Consider the following 19,998-nt stretch of genomic DNA (forward strand, 5'->3'; position numbering starts at 1 on the left):
AGAGGCAGAACACTGCCACACAGCTCCAGGCAGAGTCCCGGGGTCCAGGCTCTGCCCTTCACAGCATGCTATTCAACTGCCTGGTTTGGCTAACCTTTGCCCAGCAGCGACCAAGAGCTGCATGCCCAGATAGGGATCTGCTAGGGCACATGAGGGAGCTTTGAGTGGCCACCCTGGGGTCAACTAGATCTCATCTTTCTCCCCTATCACTAGAGATGGGAAGAAAGGAAAAAGATCTGGCATACAGGCTCACGGGAACAAAGATGAGAGACCCCTGCAAGGCCCTGCAGCATCCTCATTAAGCAAACCCACCTGCCACTGCCAGCCCTCCACAGTGTCCAGGAAGCCTCAAGAGTCTCTGACCTCAGAGACCCAGAGGTGGAAGGACACAGACCGATCTTCCTGGGCATTGGTGCCTGGTCTCTGTTCCAGCAATCTGCCCTTTTCCTTGATTGTGTCAGCTCAGATCATATCAGCAGGGGGAGAGGCTTTGTCTCGGGGAGATGTCACTGCCTGGTCCCGCCTCTTGTGACAGAACAGGGCTGCCCAGCCCAAAGGCTTTGGAATGGGACAAAACCTTCCCGGCTTGGCTTTGCCACATGCCAGCTGTTTCACTTCTCCATCTCCTGGCCTGTAAAATGAGGAGAACATGGGTACTGTCCTCTTACAGCCTGCTGTGAGGGCCCAGTGAGGTCATGTTGAGTATGGGCCAGGGAGCTCTCCTTAAAAGGCTGCCGCTACTGTCATCCTGGACGGGAGGCTATGGCCTGATTCCTCTCCACCACTTGGGAGCTCCTTGCGGCAGCATCGGAGATGCCTCATTTTTTCCCCTGATCTAGGAGGAAACAGGGAATGGCCAGTTTTGGAGGAGGTGGGGGGTGTAGAAGGGGATGCGAGAAGGACATCGGTAAGGAAAGTGCCAGCTTGCCTCTCCCAGGTTCTGGGGGACAGTCTAGAAGCGTCTCCAGATGTTTACCGGGGACTGGGGGACTGCGGACTTCCTAGCCTCCCCCACCCCGCGCCCGCCCCTTTCCTGAGACTGGAGTGGTGGGGAGTCGGAAGTTAAGAGCTGCAGGCTCGACTAGGGGAGAAACTCACTCTGGAGGACCTTGGGCAGGTGCCTCTCAGCTTTGGGCCTCGGTTCTCTCGCGTGCGTCAGGTGGGTACAGCAGCCATCCCCAGGTTGGGCACTAACGCGCGCAGCCGGATGCCTAGGGGAACGTGGCTCAGCGGCAGGCGCCGAAGAGGGCGGGTGGAGCCGGAGAGAGGATTGGCTGGAGGCGGGCAACTGGCTCCTGGGATTGGTGTAGAAATGTGAAGGCGGAGCATAGCCTTTAAATGAGCTCAGGGGGTGTGCAGGGAGTACTTGTCTGCTCTGCCGGCCGGCTTCTCTTAGTGTGTGTGTGTGGACCGTGGCCGCGGCTGCTCACCACCGGAGCCCAGGGGCCGCGGAGGCCGGAGGAGCACACGAGCATCCCGGCGTCCCGGTCCCAAGCGGCGTGGCCCGCGGGACATGGCCAAAGGAGAGGGCGCCGAGAGCGGTTCCGCGGCGGGGCTGCTGCCCGCCGGCATCCTCCAAGCCGGTGAGCGCCCAGCGCAGGTGAAGGTAAGGCCAGGGGCACCCCGAGGCGAGGGTGAGGGCAGGCTGCCGTGGGACGGGAACAGTGGGGACGGGATGGGTAGCTGGGGGAGCCCCAGAACACAGGCAGGGATGGAGGCGGTTTGTGGCGCCTCCTTTAGCTCACCCGGGCTCCGCCGGCAATCCCATGTGGTGCCCAGCTCGGTCTAGCCGACCGCTTCTTTGGTGCTGGCCGCCCCGAGAGAGCTGGAAAATCCCCCTCTGTACCCCTTCTCTCGCGCCCACCCCTACCCCGACTCGCCTACCCTCGCGCCTCGACTCCACGGCGGGGGCCACTCAAGTTCATTCATAAGAACAAGGGCTCTTGCTCTTAAAGGAGCCGCTTTCACCAAGCCGCGTGCGTGCGTGCGTGCGTGCGAGCGTGCCTGTCTGTGTGTGTGCGGTTATGTGTCTGGGTGTTCTCAGGCGTGCGTCATGCCCACCGGCCCCATTCTTTCCCCCCCCCCCCTCCACTCGGAGCACAGGCAATAGCTGACTTCTTGGGAGGTGATCACTTTTTTCCCCTTTCATTTTATTAACTGATTCTAGAGGGAACCGAGGGTGAACAATTACTATGTATGAGTAATCTCTGCTTCCTCTAAGCAACCCAAGCCTCCTTGGTGCCCCACCCGGAAAGGGCCCAAACCGGCACGTGGAGTACCTTTCCTTGCCTCTCCAAGGTCCCCTGGGAGCTGGAGGGGGGCGGGTATGGGCACACAGGGAATCAGAGAGGTAGGAGCTGCCTCTGGGGCTCAGGGCACACTGGGACAGATGGAAGGAACAGCTGTGCCCCGCCCCCCCCCAGCCGAGCCGAGCTCCTTGCAGCTCCCCGGAGTTCTCCCCCACGGGCAAGTGGGTCCCTGCCGCGGCTGAGGCGGGGCAGGAGTTTGGGCTGGGCTCGGGGCGCTCTTGGCAGCAAGAGGCTTTTTTCAGGTTGTGGCAGCTGGTGCCGGGTGGGGACAGGTCCGCTGCTGCTGCCTCCGGAGCCTGGAGCTTGTTCTTGGGAGGGCTGACCCATTTTCTCAGAGTTGGGGGGTGGGGGTGGGGAGAGGAGTGTCTTTTAGCAGCAGCTTGATGGGGGAGGGGGAGAAGGGGATGTTGAAGACCCCTGTCCCGGTTCCCAAGGACAAAGAATGCTGTTGCCTTTCTCCTTTCCCATGGGGAGTGGGAACTTACAGTGTTTGCCAGAGGGCTAGTCCTGCCTCTGGGTCCTTCAGGTTGGTCCTCTTCTCACTTCCTTCTCTTCCCAGAAGGAACCCAAGAAGCAGCAGCAGAAACAGCAGCAGAAGCAGCAACAACTATCCGTTTGCAACAAGCTCTGCTATGCAGTTGGAGGGGCCCCTTACCAGGTGACAGGCTGTGCCCTGGGCTTCTTCCTGCAGATATACCTGTTGGATGTGGCTCAGGTGAGTGTCTCAAGCCTTCTGGGCCTCCCCCGGCATGCCAGGACGAGAGAGACTAGGCAGCCTGGAGGAGGGGTTGGGATAGATGAGTGGGTTCCTTCAGTTCACCCCATCTGGGAAATGGAACCAGGAGTCCTGACTCTATTGTCCCTCAGCATTGCAGCGAGTGAGAAAAGAGGGCTAGGGGAAGCTTCCTGCAGAACAGTCTGAGTCCTGGGTGTCTGTGCTGGAAGGATGTGGAAGGGTGTGCTGGTTCTCGCAGGAGGCACTGCTCCCGAGGAGGGGAGCCTGGGACTCATAAGTGATGCTGAGCTTACAAGAGGCTGGCACACCGTGTCCCTGACTGGGAAACCATCAGCCAGCCTGGCTCAAGTTTCGGGGACATGGTGGAGGTGGATCTCACCCTCACCTGCAGAACAGAGACCTGTTGGTGGGTAGCGGGGCTAAGGGATCCTGCGGCCCAGGGGTGGCTGCTCAGGGCTACTCTGTACTTTGGGATGCCTTGGCCAGCAGCCTGGCATCCCGAGAATTTGCCCTGTCTGGATGGGGGAGTGGGAGGCTGTGTAGCCATGGCTACCAGGGCTTTGGCTCAAGCCATCTTTTCTATGTAGCAAGTGACTGGTAAGCAGGCCGCCTTGGTTGTATCCACTTGCAGGTGGGGGACAGTGAGCCCAGAGAGGACAAATGGCCTCATTCAGCAGTGACTCCCATGAGCTGGTCCCTGAGAGGAGTGAAATATGAGGAGCTGTAGTCAAAGTGGAAACTGTTTTAGTGAGTTTGGGGGAGGGGTTAGATTGGGGACACAGCAGTGTGGGACAGTCTGCTAATGTCCTAGGGAGTAACAAGGCCTTGGTGGAGGGACACTTTGGGGTTGGAAGAACACTAGGGAAGGAGCTAAAGTGGGTGGCAACAGGCCACTTGCTGCAAAGCATCGAGAGACCCCTTTTTCTGCATCCAAGATGGAGCTCTACTCTAAGAGCGCTCATCACTTCCATTCTACAGGTGGGGAAATAGAAGCCCATGTGGGTGCCAACTGTGTTATCAGATGGTGAGGATGGAGAGAGGGAGGGAAGGAAGTGATTTTGGGTTCATTCTAATTGATGGGGATGTTTTCCAGGGTGGTGGAAGGGAGGAAGCGAGGACAGAGATCTGGGAAAGCTTCATAGTATGCGGGCAGGGCTGCAGTGAGCGGAGAAATGCCACCAATTCTCTTCGCAAGCCACAGGCTTGTGCCTGCCAGGGCGCGTTGAGGGAGTGGAAGGATGAGGGAGTTCTCTTTTGCCCCTCAGGTGGACCCTGTATCAGCCTCCATCATCTTGTTTATGGGCCGGGCCTGGGATGCCGTCACCGACCCTCTGGTGGGCTTCTGTATCAGCAAATCCTCCTGGACCCGCATGGGCCGCCTCATGCCCTGGTGAGTGGAAGTGGCTGCTTCGGGGCAGCTGGAGGTGGGACTTCTGGTGTCTTCACCCTCTGGTCCTTCCATCTGGCTTGTCTCAGGGTGAAGGGAGAGTGAGTTTCTGATGGAATGATGCCAAAGCCCTGGGTTAGAGGGGCAGTGTTGAGATCTGTCTAGGTCCCACTGCTCCCCGAGGTTCTCTCCCTGCTCCTAGCTAGAATTCCCACTTAGCAGTTGAGTGGTTGCCCCATGGAGCTGCTTGGAATCACATCTTCATTCCTTACAGCTGGGCCACCTTGGGCAAGCCACTTAGTGTTTCTGAGCCTTAAGTGTCTTCGTGTGTAAAATGTAGATAGTGATTATGGACTTGCGGTGAGGACGAGTTTTCTGGATGTGTCAAGTACTGAAAGCAGTGCCTGGCACCCTTTAGGTAGTATATAATTTGGCTTCCCTTCAGGGTATGTCCTGGGGGGCAGGGGCTGGGGTAGTCCCTGGAATGGGGTCACCTCTGGCGCCATGGACGCCCTGAACTCTGTTTGCCCTTTGTGCCAAGCCAGCATTGCTCAGCCACAGGCTTTGGGATCGCTGGGGGCGCCCTAGATCAGACAGAAGGCCGGGGGGGGGGGGGCACATGGCACAGGCTATCAGGCGGGGTTCTGGTTTCCCCCAGGACATCCTGCTTGGGGTTGGGGGGGCTGCTGTGCCCCTTTCATCTCCAGCCCATCCAGGCCCTAGTGGGCGCCTTCCTGCCCCGGGGGCGTCCCTACCTGGTCTCCGGCCTTCAAAGCTCTTCCCGCCGCCCTTGCTCCTCTGCAGCTTCCTTTCCCACGAGCCCCCACCCACCCACCCACCACGATCCTGCCAGCCCCTGGCCAAAGCCCAGGTTGTAGCCTTTGATCCTGGCTTCAGGGCCAGGGGCAGGGTGGCCTGCTTTACCTGGCCAGGCTGCTCAGGGCTCCCTGAGTGCCAGCCCTGATCTTGGACCTTTGCCAACCTCCCTGGCAGCTGCTAGAAGGCAGGGCCTGCTGCCACATCTCCTCATGAAACTCGGCCAATGGGAGGCAGCTCCTGGGCCAACCCTACACAGCAGTAGTAGCAGCCGATTCCGCCCCTTGTCACTTCGGGTTTCTCTGGGTAGCAGTGTGGGCACTGTTCAGTTGCCTATGGCAGAGGAAAGAGTCTGTGGCCAAGATTGCCAGGGATCCTGGCTCTCTGGGGAGGTGGGGAGCAGGGCAGTGAGGAGTGCCAAGGAAGCCCTCCGTGTTGGCTTGCTGGAGGATCCCAAGGACTTCCCAGACAGGTGTGGCAGCCAGCTTGGGGAAGTGGCTGGGGGCTTTGAGGCCATTGTGGGAGTTGGCAGGTGTCTGTCACTCATCTTTGCCTGACTGGTGGTCTCTGTGTCTCAGCACACACTGATGGTTGTTGAGAACTGGGGTGTTACTGACCACCCCAATCCATCTTCTTCCTCACTTCCCTTAAGACCTGGGCCCCTTCCCAGGTCTGGGACCCAGCATGCCTTTTCTCTCAGCATGTGAAGAGGCTGGCCTAATGGCAATGACCCTAGTGACCTCTCTGCTGTCCCCCACAAGGCAGTCTCTCTTTCTGAGTCTGCATTTAAACCTGCTGCTTCAAACCGGGGGACTGAAATGGTCACCCTCCCTGGAGCTCCCACGTTCCACTTCCGCCTGCGAGGGCCAGGATGTAACACTGGGCTCCCAGCAAGCCACACTTTAGCTGGCCTGCTTTCTGGCTGCTGTTTTTACAGTCGTCCTGGCCAGGTCCTGTCCCACCTACCTGCAGGCCAGCTGCCCTGACGTGAGCTCTCCTGATATGAGTGTTGTAGCAGTACTCAGTATCCTAAGTACTTTTCAACATCCGGAAGGCTGCTGACGTCTCAGAAGTACTTCTCCCCTGCAAAGCAGGAATTAAGTCCTTCCCATGGCCCCTGGGGTGTCCCGTTTCCTCTCTCACTTCATCTCCTAATTCCATCTCCCTTGCTCATTGCGTTCCAGCCCCCTGGCCTTTCTATTCTTGCGACCTTCTGGGCATGCATCTGCCTCAGGGCCTTTGCACTGACCATCCCTCTTGCCCACATACTCTTGCCTGAAATGTTTATTTGCAAGGCCCATATCCTCTTCTAATCCAAGGTTAGCAGTCACCACCTTCTTGGTGTGGTCCACCTTTTCCACCCAGACGTGAAGTTTACTCATTTCTTTTTTTTTTTTTTAAAGATTGATTTATTTATTGGAAAGTCAGATATACAGAGAGGAAGATCTTCTGCCCGTTGATTCACTCCCCAAGTGGCCACAATGGCCAGAGCTGTGCAGATCCGAAGCCAGGAGCCAGGAGCCCCTTCTAGGTCTCCCACGTGAGTGCAGGGTCCCAAAGCTTTGGGTTGTCCTCAGCTGCTTTTCCAGGCCACAAGCAGGGATCTGGATGGGAAGTGGGGCTGCCAGGATTAGAACCGGCGCCCATATAGGATCCTGGCATGTGCAAGACAAGGACCGGGCCCCTATTTTCATTTCTAATCCTCTGTATTATTTATTCTCTATAGCATGTATTAGCTTCTAACATGTTATATAACTTAATAAAAAAAAAACCTAAGTGGCACATATTGGTCTAGTAATTAAGATGCTCATGTATCATACACAAATGCCTGGCTTTGGACCTGATTCTAGCTTCCTGTTCACATACTCCATGAGAGGAAGCAGTGATGACTCAGAGTTAGGGCCCTGCCACCCATGTGGGAGACTTGACTTTAGCCTGGCCCAGTCTCGGCTGGCACTGCCCATTGTGGGCATTTGAGGGAGTGAACTAGCAGACAAGAGTGCTCTGTCTCTGTCTCTTTGTCTCTAAAATAAATAAACTTTTTGTTTTTAAGCTATGATATACATTGTGGTGGGCATTTGGCCTGGTGATTAGAAATTGGATACTTGGACCCCACCTAGAGTGCTTGGATTTGCTGTCTGGCTCTGCCTTCTGACTCCAGCTGCTTGCTGTGGCAAACCCTGGGAGGCAGTGGTCTCCCACGTGGGTGGCAGGGCCCCAACCCTGAGCCATCACTGCTTCCTCTCATGGAGTATGTGAACAGCAAGCTAGGATCAGGTCCAAAGCCAGGCATTTGTGACTTGAGTAATTGAATTCTTAGCACCCACGTAGGAGACCTGAACTAAGTTCCCAGCTCCCAGCTGGGATGCATCCCATCCAGCTTTGGGATATTGCAAGCATTTGGGGATAAGGCCTGTGGATAAGAAAGCTCTCTGTCTTTCAAATAAGTATATTTTTGAAAGATTTATTTGTTTATTTGAAAGGCACAGTTATATATAGAGAGACACACAGAGAAAGATCTTCCATTTGCTGGTTCATTCCCCAAGTGACTGTGATGGCTGGGCCAGGCAGTAGCCGAGAGCCAGAAGCTTCTTCTGGATCTCCCACACGGTGGCAGGATCCAAGCGCTTGGGTCATCTTCTGTTTTCCCAGGCACATTGATAGGGAGTTGAATTGAAAATGAAGCTCCTTGGACACAAACCAGCATCCATGTATGATGCCAGCATCGCAGTTGGTGGTGTAATTTGCTATGCCCAAACTGAAACTCTGCATTCCTCCCCCAACACCAGCTCCAAGCAACCATTTCACTCTGTCTTTATGAACTGACTGCTCTCGGGACCTTAGCAGGTGAATTCATTCAACTTTTGTCTTTTCTGTTTGGCTTATTTAATGCAGCATGACAGCCTCCAGGATTATCCAGGTTGGGGCAGGCATAGTTTCTTTCTTAAGGCTGAATGATCTGTCTCTCTGTGTTTCTCTCTTTTAAAGGTTTAGTTTATTTTATCTATTTTAAAGGCAGCGTTAGGGAGAGAGAGATTGGTTCACTCCCCAAATGGTTGCAACGGCAGGTAGAAACCAGGAGATTCTTCTGGGTCTCTCGTGTAGGTGGCAGGAGCTGGATCAGAAGTGGAGCTGTTGGGACTCCAGCCAGTGTACATGTGGGATGCTGCTGTTGCAGGTGGCAGCTTCACCCTCTACACCACAGCACCAGTCCCTCTAATGCAACTTAAGTTCTGGTTATTTTTTTTTTTCTGTTGGCCAGCCTGAATGTAAAAGGTCCACCCAGGCAGTGTTTTGTTTGTTTTTGTTTTTTCTGCTTTGCTCGTGGCTATGTCCTAAGTGGCTAGAAGATGAAAAGACATTTTTCTTGAGTAAGCATGGGACGTAAGGTATGTGCTATCACAATTCACATTTTATGGAGTGGAAATAAGCCTCAGAGAAGTTCAATCTTGCCCAGGACTAAGTGAGTCCTAGTTGGCAGAGCCAGAACTGGATGTCTGAATTGTTACTCAAAAAGCCTTGCTCCCCGGAGGTCTAACTGCTCATGGTGTTGTGGGCCACACACATGGGAGGCAGACATTTGGCACCTGGACAGATACCTCACTGGGGCCAATCCTCCCACCTGGCTCCTCCATCATTCTGCACCTCAAGCTGCCTTCCCCTGCCCTTCCCCCACTCCACCCCAGCCTCTTTCAGTGTATGTCCACATGTGTGTGCTGCAGGTGGGGCATGTGCAGATGTGAGAATGTATTTGCCTTGCTCCAATGTCCAGACCCCCTTGCCCTACCACATAAAGCCTGGGACCCCAAACTCATCCCCTACCCACCAGCCCACAGGAAGTCCCTGCTCTGCCTGTGGAGCCCCATGGAAGATGTGGAGGAGACCCCCAGGGCTGGCTCCTCAGCCTCCACATTTAAGATTTCAGTACAAGAGTCAGGACCGATCTGCCCTTCTAAGCTGAACCAGGAGTTTCTTCCCAGAGGGTGAGGGTAGGGTAGGAGGTGGACTCAAGGGGGGTTCATCCCTCTGATGGGCACCCAGGGGAGCAGGGCAGTCCTGCTGGGCCTGGCTTCCAGAGTCCTGGCCCCCAGCCTCCACTCAGACCCAAACCTTCTCCAGGATCATCTTCTCCACGCCCTTGGCCATCATTGCCTACTGCCTCATCTGGTTCGTGCCCGACTTCCCACAGGGCCAGACCCTTTGGTACCTGCTTTTCTATTGCCTCTTTGAGACACTGGTCACGGTGAGTGTGGGCCCCTTCCCTGCCTATCTCTGGGGGCAGGGGCGAGGGCAGTCCCCTGGGCCTCGTGGTTGGCTCCTGAGCCAGTGTCCGTCTAACTAGCCCATGGCTTCTCTCCTGCACCAGTGTTTCCACGTCCCCTACTCAGCTCTCACCATGTTCATCAGCACGGAGCAGAATGAGCGGGATTCAGCCACTGCTTACCGTAAGTCTCCCCCAGCCCACCCAATCCCACTCGCCACATACCCTGAGCCCCTCCTCTCCTGGACCCCCCTGCCTTGTTTCTTTTCTTGGGGACCCAGCTCTTTGCTCTGCTCTGAGGTGCGGGTGTGTGAAACAGTCTTGAAACAGCAACAACAAAAAGAGCACAAACCCTTGTGTTGCTCAGGTGAGAACCAGAGAGGTGCAGGGACTAACCAGAGGTCACACAGAACAAGGCCACAAGTTCAGGCCGTGGTGGCGTCTGTCCCACCTACCTGGAGCTGGAGCTGGGCTCTCGCACGTCCAGCCTTTCTCCCTGGGTCCACAGGCCATGAGGCTCCTCCAAAAGACCTCCTTTTCATTGCCCAGGGATGACAGTGGAGGTGTTGGGCACAGTGCTGGGCACAGCCATCCAGGGGCAAATTGTGGGCCAAGTGAATGCACCTTGTCTCCAGGAGCCCAATGGCTCTGCAGTGGCCTTGGAAAGTGCCAATCGGACACACAGCTCCACCTCGCTCAAAGAAACGGTGAGGCCCCTGGCAGGGCAGGGACTGGGGGAGACGAGGAACGAGGCGGTCCCGTCCTAAAGAGAGTGACGCTAGTTCATACCTGTGCTTGGTGGGCGTTTGTCATCCTGTCACCCTGTGTGCCCCTGCCGTCCACTTTGCATGTAAGAAGGGCCTGAGTGATTTTCCCAGGGTTTCGGAACTAGAGAAATGCAGATATCTGGGGGAGGATTTGCCCCACAGCCCATCACGCTCCACCGCCTGGCTTGGCATTTTGGCCCTCTAAACTTTGCCCAGCCTTGGGAAACAGCAGCCGAACCAGGATGGGTCTCCCACTTCCCAGATGGAGCAGACCCTAGCCCAAGTTCAGAGAGTGGGGCTGCTAGGATGGCAGCTGACTGACCCTCTCTGTCACTTGCACCTTTTTTTTCCATAGCAAAATGCGTACCTGCTGGCAGCAGGAGTCATCGCCTCCATCTATATTGTCTGTGCTGTCATCCTAGTCCTGGGTGTGCGGGAACAGAGAGGTAAGGGGGTGCTGGAGTGCCTGTTTTTCTGCCTGGCCTACAGGCTTGGGGAAGGACCTCTGCTCGCTTCTCACTGTCCCTTCTCATCCCCAGAACCCTATGAGGCCCAGCAGACGGAACCAATGTCCTTCTTCCGGGGCCTCCGACTGGTCATGAGCCATGGCCCCTACGTCAAACTGATTGCCGGCTTCCTCTTTACCTCCCTGGCTTTCATGGTAAGTGGGGGGCTGGGGAGGGGGGGCAAGGTGCCCTGCCTCAGGGGGCAGAGCATGTGTGATGGAAAGGGAGTGAGGTGGAGGAAGGGGGGAAGGGAGTGGGAGGCACTACCCCAAGTCACCTCTTGCATCTCCTGTCCTGTGCATCCTCAGCTGGTGGAGGGCAACTTTGCCTTGTTTTGCACCTACACCCTGGGCTTCCGCAATGAATTCCAAAACCTACTCCTGGCCATCATGGTGCGTGCAGGGCCCCAGGGGCAGTGGGCAGCTGTGGGGGGCTGGTCCAGGGGCTGGTTCTTGGGAGAGTCAGGCTGATTCCCAGATTGGCTCACGTCCTGGAAGCGTGAGATTGGGCCTGAGCTCCCTAGGGCACAGGGAGAGTGGGAAAGGAGGAGTTTGGGGTCGGATGTTCAGGTTGAGAGCAAAGGTCTGGAGAACCTTGTGCAACTGCGAGCCTCAGAGGTGTGGGAGGGCAGGGCCAGGCAGACGCCCCAGCTCCCCTAAGGAGACAAGGGACACACCCAGAGGGTGTGATCTGGCTGTTGGCTCGAGCTGAGAACACCTTGGGGCTCCTGGGGAAGATAGGGAAAGGGTGGGGTTGGATCCTGTGCCCCGGATCTGCCTTTCTTAGCCTCCCTGTCCTTCCACAGCTCTCGGCCACATTCACCATCCCCATCTGGCAGTGGTTCCTAACCCGGTTTGGCAAGAAGATGGCTGTGTATGTCGGGATCTCGGTGAGTGAGGTGGAAGGGCAGGACCCGAGGTGAGGTGGGGGTTAAACAGTGAGTCTGCCTGCCAAGCTATCTTCCCCTTCTCCCTCTCCTAGTCGGCAGTGCCGTTTCTCATCTTGATAGCCCTCATGAAGAGTAACCTTATCATCACCTACGTGGTGGCCGTGGCAGCTGGTGTCAGCGTGGCAGCTGCCTTCTTACTACCTTGGTAGGTAGCCGCAGGCCCACCTGGGCTTACTATCCGCCCCCCCAGTGCCCTGCTTTGTCAACTCTTAAGCTCTTTGGGGGGACAGCTTTAGGGAGACTTCCCTCACAGGCCCTGCTGCAGGTGCAGGTTGGGGCTAAGGAGGGTATGCCCTGTATGGTTGTAAAGGTTGTGAACTGGGCAACAGGGGTGGGCAGAGGGAAGCCTGAGAGTATGGGGAGCGGGACAGGGTTCTCATGGTTCCTCCCACTCAGGTCCATGCTGCCTGACGTCATCGACGACTTCCACCTGAAGCTGCCACAGCACTCCCAAGGCACCGAGCCTATCTTCTTCTCTTTCTATGTCTTCTTCACTAAGTTTGCCTCTGGAGTGTCACTGGGTATCTCCACCCTGAGCCTCGAGTGAGTGGGGGCACTGCCCAGCATGGGGCTGGACCTCCCGTGAGCTCCAATCCTATTCAGAGCCTCACTGCTCCCCCACTCTCCCCTCCCCTACAGCTTTGCCGGGTACCAGACCCGAGGCTGCTCTCAGCCAAAGAGTGTCAAGTTTACACTGAAGATGCTGGTGACCATGGCCCCCATAGCTCTCATCCTCCTGGGCCTGCTGCTTTTCAAGCTGTACCCCATTGACGAGGAGCGGCGGCGGCAGAACAAGAAGGCGCTGCAGGCTCTGAGGTGAGAGCGCCCGGGGGTGGAAGGGTGGAAGGGTGGCTCATTGGCTCAGGCCCCTCCATGGTGGCCCACCCCGACTGCCCAGTCTAGACTGACATCGTGCAGGTCTTCCCTCACCAGCCTCATTGCTTATCTCCATGCCAGGCTGTGTGTGCACAGAAGCTGAGGCTTCTTCATTTGGCACACATGTGGCAGGTGCCTTGCTCCTGCGAACAGAACAGATGAGACCCCGCTGCCTTCCTAGAACACTGTAGTGCATTTTGCATGGCTGTAACCCATAAGAGTGGCTGCTTGGTAGAGAAGAGGTTTAGTTCTTTAGCTCACAATTCTGGAGGCTTCAGGGGCCCCACAGCATAGACCCAGAAGCTGGAGGGGCCCAGGCTCGCTGTGGTGTAACACCTAGGCCTCAGGCCAGCACTCAGCCCCGCCTTCTGACCTAGACCTTCCCCTGGGGGAATGCACTGAAGTGTCCCTGGGAGGTTGGGTGGAGACAGGACCTTGGGGAGGTCCCCTGGAGTCCCACACTGTGTAGATGAGGGAGCTGAGGTCTAGCTAGCAAGGGTGAGAGCCTGGTTGGCTGGGAGAAGCTGGGCCCAGCACCTGCTGTTCTCACCATGAGGCCTGCACTGCCGCTGCTCTCCTGGCACACAGGACTGTGGGGGTGGCCTGAGCCCTGCCTTCCGGGAGAGCAGGGCATGGTGGAGTGACTCCTCACGCCAGCCCCAGCAGCCAGCCCGGGGCCAGCACGTGTGGTTCCAGGGCTTGTTGTGGCCTGCGGGGTCTAGGCTACAATGGAGGAGTTAGTCAACCACGGATGTCCTGTGGTTTTGCCTCCGCCAGCAGCTAACTCTGCTGCAGGAGGGGGTGGGGTGCCAGAGGAAGCAGGTGCAGGGGTGGGGTGGAGTGGGGTCTGGGCGCTTCCTTCAAACTGTCTCTGCTGGGCTCTTACAGGGAAGAAGCCAGCAGCTCCGGTTGCTCTGACACAGACTCCACAGAGCTGGCCAGCATCCTGTAGGGCCTCCTGGTGGCCTTGGGGCCACCATGCAGAAGGCCTGGGTCCACAGGCCACACAAGGGACCAGTCACCTGTTTGCACACTCTGAGCAGCTGGCCTGCAGGTGCCAGGAAGGGAACAGACGACTCCAGAGCCAGAGCCAGTGAGTGGGGGCCCCAGGATGCCTCCTGCTGAGCTCCCCAAGGGGCAGTCAGTGGCTGCCCCCCTCCACCCACCCTCAGGGCCAAGCCCCAGGGCTGCTACTGTGAATATGCCAAGGACTGGACTGCTCGGGCTTGGCCCGGAACACTAATATAAACAGGTTTTATACAGAGACTAATGAATAACTTAATGACTGTGTACATAGCCATATGTATCTGTATATGTCTGAGCTATTAATGTTATTAATTTTCATAAAAGCTGGAAACAGAGCCGTGTGTGTCTGTGTTTCCCCCACCCCTATCCCAATCCCTTGTCAAGACTGCTAGGGGGAGGGGGATGGAGCAGAGGTGTTGCTGGCTGGGCTGGGCACATCCTGAGGCTGGGGAAGGGCCCCCAGCCAACCCTTGTTGAGTACCTCCATAGGACCCAGCATTGGCTGCAGTGTCACTTTGCTTGTATTCTCATTCAATTCTTGGAATCATGGTGCCAAGTCAGATTGTGTCCCTATTTGAAGAACAAGAAAACAGCTTCAGGGTTGGACTTTTGGCACCGTGGTTAACGTGCCAGCAGCCACACCTGGATCCCACATCCATGTTTGCTGTTGAGGCCCAGCTCTGCTTTGGATCCAGTGCTGAGAAGAGCAGGTAATGGCTCAGATTCTCAAGTCTGCCTGAGCCACACATACGAGACCCAACATGAACTCTGGGCTCTTGGCTTGGGGCTGGCCAAACCCCAGCTGTTGTGGGCATCTGGGAGTGAGCCAACAGATGGAAGAGCTCTCTGTATCATTGTGTCTGTCTTTCAAATAAATAAAAACTTTACTTTTAAATTTTTCTTGGAAAAGCAGACACACAGAAAAGAGAGACAGAAAGATCCTCCATGTGTCAGTCTGCTCTCCAAGTAAACACAACAGCTGCAGCTGAGTTCTTCAGCCAGGAGCTTCTGCATCTCCCATGTGGGCACAGGGTCCCAAGGCTGTCCTCGACTGCTTTCCCAGGCCACAAGCAGGGAGCTGGAAGGGAAGTGGAGCAGCCAGGATATGAACTGGTGCCCACATGGGATCCTGGCCCATGTAAGGCAAGGATTCAGCCCTAGGCCATCATGCTGGGCCCAAATAAATAAAAAGTTTTTCAAAATAAAAATTTATTTATTTGAAAGAGTTACTGAGGGAGAGAGTGAGAGAGATATATCTTCTGTCTGCTGGTTCATTCCCCAAGTGATTACAATGCTCAGAGCTGAGCCTGGCTGAATCCAGGAGCTAAGAGCTTCACTGAGGTCGGTCTTGTGGGTGCAGAGCCCCAAGTACTTGGGCCATCTACTGCTGCTTTTCCCAGGCCATTAGCAGGGAGTTGGTTCAGAAGGGGTACAGCTAGGACTCCAGCTGATGGGGAATGCCAGGGTTATGGGTGGTGGTTTTACTTACTATGTCATACCACCAACCCAATGAAAGCTTCTAAAAAAAGAAAACCAAGCTCCAAAGTAGAGAGACCAAGTCACATGTCCAAGAGACCTAACAGGATTTTTGTTCCAAGACCTGCAAGGCTCCAGTTCCTCAACTGTCATGTGTCACACGCTGGGTCTGACAAAGACCCAGGGACTGGCAAAGAGCCATGGCCCTGCCCGTGCCTGTCTGTGTGTGCCTGAGCACGTGGGGCTGGCTGGGTTGGGGCCCATGGTGGGACTGGGGCCTGTGATTTTTTTTTTTTTTTTTTGGTCTAAGCAGTGCATGCTGACTGTGGGCCGGAAGCTATGGCTGGCCAGCTATGTCAGGCAAGGGGAGATTCTACATGGTGTGAGGACAAACTGGTGTGCTGGTAGGTGGTGGGCAAGGCCTGCCCTGCAGCACCTGTCCACAGGATAAGTGCTCTCAACGTTCCTGTGGTTGCACTAGTTTGCCCAAGGCGGCTCTTCACTTGTATCGAACCCCAGAATTCACAGGAAAGCAAACGCAGCTGAACCTGGAGTGAGCTGTCCCGCCTTGCTGTTTGGCAGAAGGGAGGAGCCCTGAGATTCTTCTGGCTTGGCTTTTACAGCTGCAGCTTGGCCACGTAGCCTTAGTGTATTCCATAAAGGTTCATTGCACCTTAACCTCATTGGCTTTCCCAACTTCCCTACGAGGAAGGTGCTATCATTATCCCCATTGAGAGATAAGAACTGGAAAGCACAGGGAAGTCAGCTTATCCAAGGTCATCAGACAGGAAGTAGAGGGGTTGATAATTGAATCAGGACTGTCTGGCTCCCAGGCCTTCACCTCTGCCATTGGCTGCTACGTGAACCTATAGTTTTGCTTCTGCTAAGCCAGGCTCAGCAACTGCTGCCACCCTCTGGGCGAGGCAGGAGTCTGGGGTCCACTCTGTACTGGGACTCGGCCACTCTGAGGTGGTATTTCAGCAGGCCCACTCATGCATTTCCCCAGCCCTGACCCTGTTTGAATTAGTAACGGCTAAGTCCTGTGTTGAAGGACCTAGAATGCCAGCATCCCATATCAGTGTGTTGGTTCCAGTCCAGGCTGCTCCACTTCCCATCCATCTCCTTGCTAATGTATCTGAAAAGGCAGTGGAAGGTGACATAGTTACTTAGGCCTCTGCTACCCTCACAGGAGACTCAAATGGAGTTTTGGGCTCCATCATGGCCTAACTCCAGCTACTGCTGCCATTCTGGGCATGAATCGGCAGGTACACTTCTTCCCTTGCTGTTATTTTACCTTTCAAGTAAATAAATGAATGAATCTTTTCAAACAGAATAGCTAACATTTCCTAAACCAATCAGGCTCTTTTCCATCCCAACGCTCACTTCCCAGGCCTTGGTATGCTCTAAGGGGTAGTTACACCAACCCCCTACCTGCCCGATTTCCTTGTCTGCACCATCCCCAACCCGAGGCTCTGCTGTTTGAGAACCCTTTTGCATGGCCTTCAGGAGGAAGCCTGAGACCTCTGCTCATTTCCCTTACCCCAGATCCAGATGCAGTCCTTGCTGCGGGCCACCTGCCTGGCCCCAGGCACTATCAGCTCCACCTGGCAGACCCTCACCCAGGTGTCAGCTCCTGCCCTTTCCGTCTTCAGGACTGCTCTGAGGATGCATGGCCTCCTCCATCATGCCTCCCACAGCCAGCCCAGGGTCTAGGCATCATGGGATAGGGCAGGGAAGCTGAATGAATGTAAGCTCTGATTAGAGGGAGCTTGACCCAGTTCTCCCTGGCCCACTAAGGAAGCTTCTATCTGAGTCTCAGTTTCCCCCAAAGTTCTGTAGGTGGGGGTTGGAGGGCAGAGGTTAGAGCAGAAAGCCATTGCCTCTTGCCAGAATCCTGCTCTTCTCTTCCAAGCCCCCATCTCCCCTGCTGTTTTCTCAAGAATGATCTGCTAGCAGGACAAGTAGGGAAAGAAAAAGCCACGTGGGAACTGAAAGTGAATCATTGGTTATCCATCCAGGCCCTTGTGCTCAGAGCACGCTTGCCTGTCTTTTGGGAGAGGCGCCATCTCGACTCTCTCCTCACTTGGATCCAGCATTGCCACAACCAAACTTGTGTCTTCCTACTCTGCCCAGCTGTCTGTGGTAGACCAGCCCCCTCGCCCCCACAACCCCCGCCCACCTCTGCTGAGACCAGGTGTGCTTTGGGTGCCACCTTCTGGAAAGAAGAAGCAATGTCTCAACATTCCGAGGAAGGAATTCCAGATCCATTCTCCATCTGGAATGCTGATGGATTTGGTTCATCTGAACAGGTAGTCCCAGTGAGTCCACGGTTTGCTATGCACCAGCTGTTAACGAATGCAGGGTGGTGAGGAACACAAAGCTGATATTGTCAGTTGGGTGTGATGACAAGGGAATGGAGGAGATAATTTTCATTGTGCTAGCACAATCAAAGAAATAAGCAAGTGATAGGATAGAGGAAAGGCCCTGGAGATACAGCAAACCCTGATTTGAATGTGAAGAGGCACATTGGAAGAACGTGGGGGAAGCCCTGCAGCTAGAGAAGCCAGCTTGTGCAGCTCAGTGGTGGGGAAGGAGCTTGCAAAAGTGCTGTTAGGGGCCCAGCACAATAGCCTAGCAGCCAAAGTCCTTGCCTTGCTCTCACTGGGATCCCATATGGGAGTTGGTTCATGTACCGGCTGCTCCACTTCCCATCCAGTTTCCTGCCTGTGGTCTGGGAAAGCAGTCAAGGATGGCCCAAAGCCTTAGGACCCTGCACCTGCATGGGAGACCCAGAAGAAGCTCCTGGCTCCTGGCTTCAGATTGGCTTAGCTCTGGTTGTTGTGGACCAGCAGATGAAAGGTTTTTTATCTATATCGTCTTCTCTCTGTGTATCTGCCTTTCCAATAAAAATAGATAAATACAAGTGCTGTTTGAAGAAAGAGGACCACTGTAGCCTGAGGGGTGGGGCTGAGTTGGGGTTGGGGAACTTTAAACAAGGAGCCCACTCCTCCGGGGCCTGGCAGCCCATGACAAGAACTTGACTTTTTTAGATTTATTTATTATTTTTATTGGGAAGGTAGGTCTACAGAGAGAAGGAGAGACAGAAAAAGATCATCCATCTGCTACTTTACTCACCAAACGGCTGCAACAGCCGGAGCTGAACCAGGAGCTTCTTCCGGGAGGTATAGGATCCCAAGGATTTGAGTCATCTTCTGCTGCCTTTCCAGGCCACAAAGCAGAGAGCTGGATGGGAAGTGGAGCAGTGCTGGGGTCCCCTGTGCTGGGTGTGGAAGACAGGAAGGTGTGAAGAGTATTGTTCCACTGCAGGCAGGGCCGCAAGGAATTTCCCGCTGCATGGCAGGGCCCAGCAGATGTCTCTAACTCTGCTGGGATTTCTGTAATCTATTTAGACATTGTTTGCAACTGTGGAGTTGGTTTTTACTATCAATGTGAGCTTGGAAGTTGATGCTGCTGATACCATTTTAGCAAAAGGGCCTTTTATTATTGCTGCCCCCATTGACCTTATGCTAATCAAGGTGTTAAGTCCCCAGGTGTAGTGGGAATCTATTCTTCCTTCTTTTCTTGATCTTTAACTCCCTCGTCTGTGATGTATTTCCTTCCTTAACTGATTCAAGACGAAGTTATAGGATGAGGATTGTAGTAGGAATGTGTTATTGATTGATAGGCAATACCTATTGAGAACTTCCTGACCACAGGATTAGGATGGATAACATCCTGCTTTAAAGTGAAACAAATGGCAGAATAATCCTTGGAAACACCCACTTGACCTTGATGTAAAAAGTCTGAGCCAGAGTTTGACTGCTTGTGTATAAATAAAGCAGACAGCTTTCGCTCATTGTCCATTATGATCCTGAAATTGTAGTGGTCCATTTCTTTCCTCTTTATGCCTCATCCATGCACCCTTCTCAAGTTTCGAACTCGGCTGGAGCTAGACTCTGGCAGAGCAGCTGGGATAAGAACCAGTGCCCATATGAAATGCTGGTGCTGGCAGGCAGAGGATTAAGTAGTTGAACCATTGCACTGGGTTGAGAATTTGATTTTTAATTTGAGGAGCAATGAAAAGCCATCAGATATTGAGGCAGGACAGAAGGTTCACATTAGCCTGAGTGCCATGTGCAGCACTGAGTGGCAGGGTGAGAGTGAAGAACACGCAGAGGCTCTTGTAACAGGTGAGACCCAACAGAAGCGATCAGTCCACAGCCCCGGGCACCGTCCCGCCTCTGGCTTCCAGTTCCAGCTTCCTGGAAGGCAGCGGGTGATGGCTCAAGTTCTTAAGTTCCTGACATCCACATGAGAGACCTGAATGGAGTTCACGGCTGCCAGCTTCTCCTCAGCTGAATTCTGCCAGGAGCGCTCTGCTTACAGATCTGTGTCTCTGCCTTTAGATAAATAAAGATTAAAAAAAAAAAAATGGGGGAAATTGTCTGTGGCTCCAGAAAAGGCAAGGCAGATACACCAATTTGTTGTCTGAGGGTTTCCCGATTACAGATCATGGGCACCAGAGCCCTGCTGCCTTCAAAACAGGTGAGGCATGCGCAGAAGCCAGGGCTGCGTCAGGATTCCAGGGCAAGAGATGTCAGTTTACAGGACACACAGTGAGGGAGGTGCTGTTCCTGGTGCAGCGGATGCAGTGGCGCCCACTTGAGGACCCTGCTGAGCACTTTGATCCACATCCTGACAGTACAGGGAAGCCCGGGTGATGCAGGTGAAGTTGGCGAGCCCTGTGAAAGTTTGAAGAGAGCGCTTCAGCCACTCTGTGTGCATGGAAGGAGGAGGAGGGGAAACCGGGGGGGAAGGATGGAGAGGATGTTCCTAAAGATTCCAAAAATGAAAGACAGAAAGTGCATACCTGGGTGGCAGCAGAGGAG

General features: G+C 54.8%; 1 protein-coding gene across 6 annotated transcripts; it reads left to right on the plus strand.

Moving 5' to 3' along the window:
• The first annotated feature begins 1,374 nt into the window (after positions 1–1,374).
• On the plus strand, positions 1,375–13,960 carry MFSD2A (major facilitator superfamily domain containing 2A). 6 transcript variants are annotated; one of them, XM_040974438.1, is made up of 15 exons: positions 1,514–1,606; positions 2,869–3,028; positions 3,779–3,792; positions 4,293–4,435; positions 9,368–9,491; positions 9,615–9,693; positions 10,059–10,216; positions 10,632–10,722; positions 10,816–10,937; positions 11,091–11,174; positions 11,588–11,671; positions 11,764–11,876; positions 12,128–12,274; positions 12,371–12,547; positions 13,496–13,960. In XM_040974438.1, the coding sequence occupies exons 1-15, from the start codon at positions 1,514–1,516 to the stop codon at positions 13,557–13,559; spliced, it is 1,653 nt and encodes a 550-aa protein (XP_040830372.1). In that variant the 3' UTR covers positions 13,560–13,960. The 6 variants fall into 6 exon arrangements, with proteins under 6 accessions (XP_040830371.1, XP_040830372.1, XP_040830370.1 ...); XM_040974437.1 differs by lacking the exon at positions 3,779–3,792 and having other exon boundaries at positions 1,375–1,606; positions 2,893–3,024; positions 4,311–4,435; XM_040974436.1 differs by lacking the exon at positions 3,779–3,792 and having other exon boundaries at positions 2,869–3,024; positions 4,311–4,435.
• The last annotated feature ends 6,038 nt before the right edge of the window (positions 13,961–19,998 follow it).

Source organism: Ochotona curzoniae, unplaced genomic scaffold (genome assembly GCF_017591425.1).
Source record: "Ochotona curzoniae isolate NIBS_2020 unplaced genomic scaffold, NIBS_Ocur_1.0 contig_2404, whole genome shotgun sequence".
Taxonomy (NCBI): domain Eukaryota; kingdom Metazoa; phylum Chordata; class Mammalia; order Lagomorpha; family Ochotonidae; genus Ochotona; species Ochotona curzoniae.

Excerpts from the sequence above, each read along its gene's own strand:
- MFSD2A (XM_040974438.1), top strand. The coding sequence starts at position 1,514 with ATGGCCAAAGGAGAGGGCGCCGAGAGCGGTTCCGCGGCGGGGCTGCTG. Across the intron at positions 1,607-2,868 it reads AGCGCCCAGCGCAGGTGAAG|AAGGAACCCAAGAAGCAGCA; the intron begins GTAAGGCCAGGG and ends TTCTCTTCCCAG. Across the intron at positions 11,672-11,763 it reads CTGTGTATGTCGGGATCTCG|TCGGCAGTGCCGTTTCTCAT; the intron begins GTGAGTGAGGTG and ends TCCCTCTCCTAG.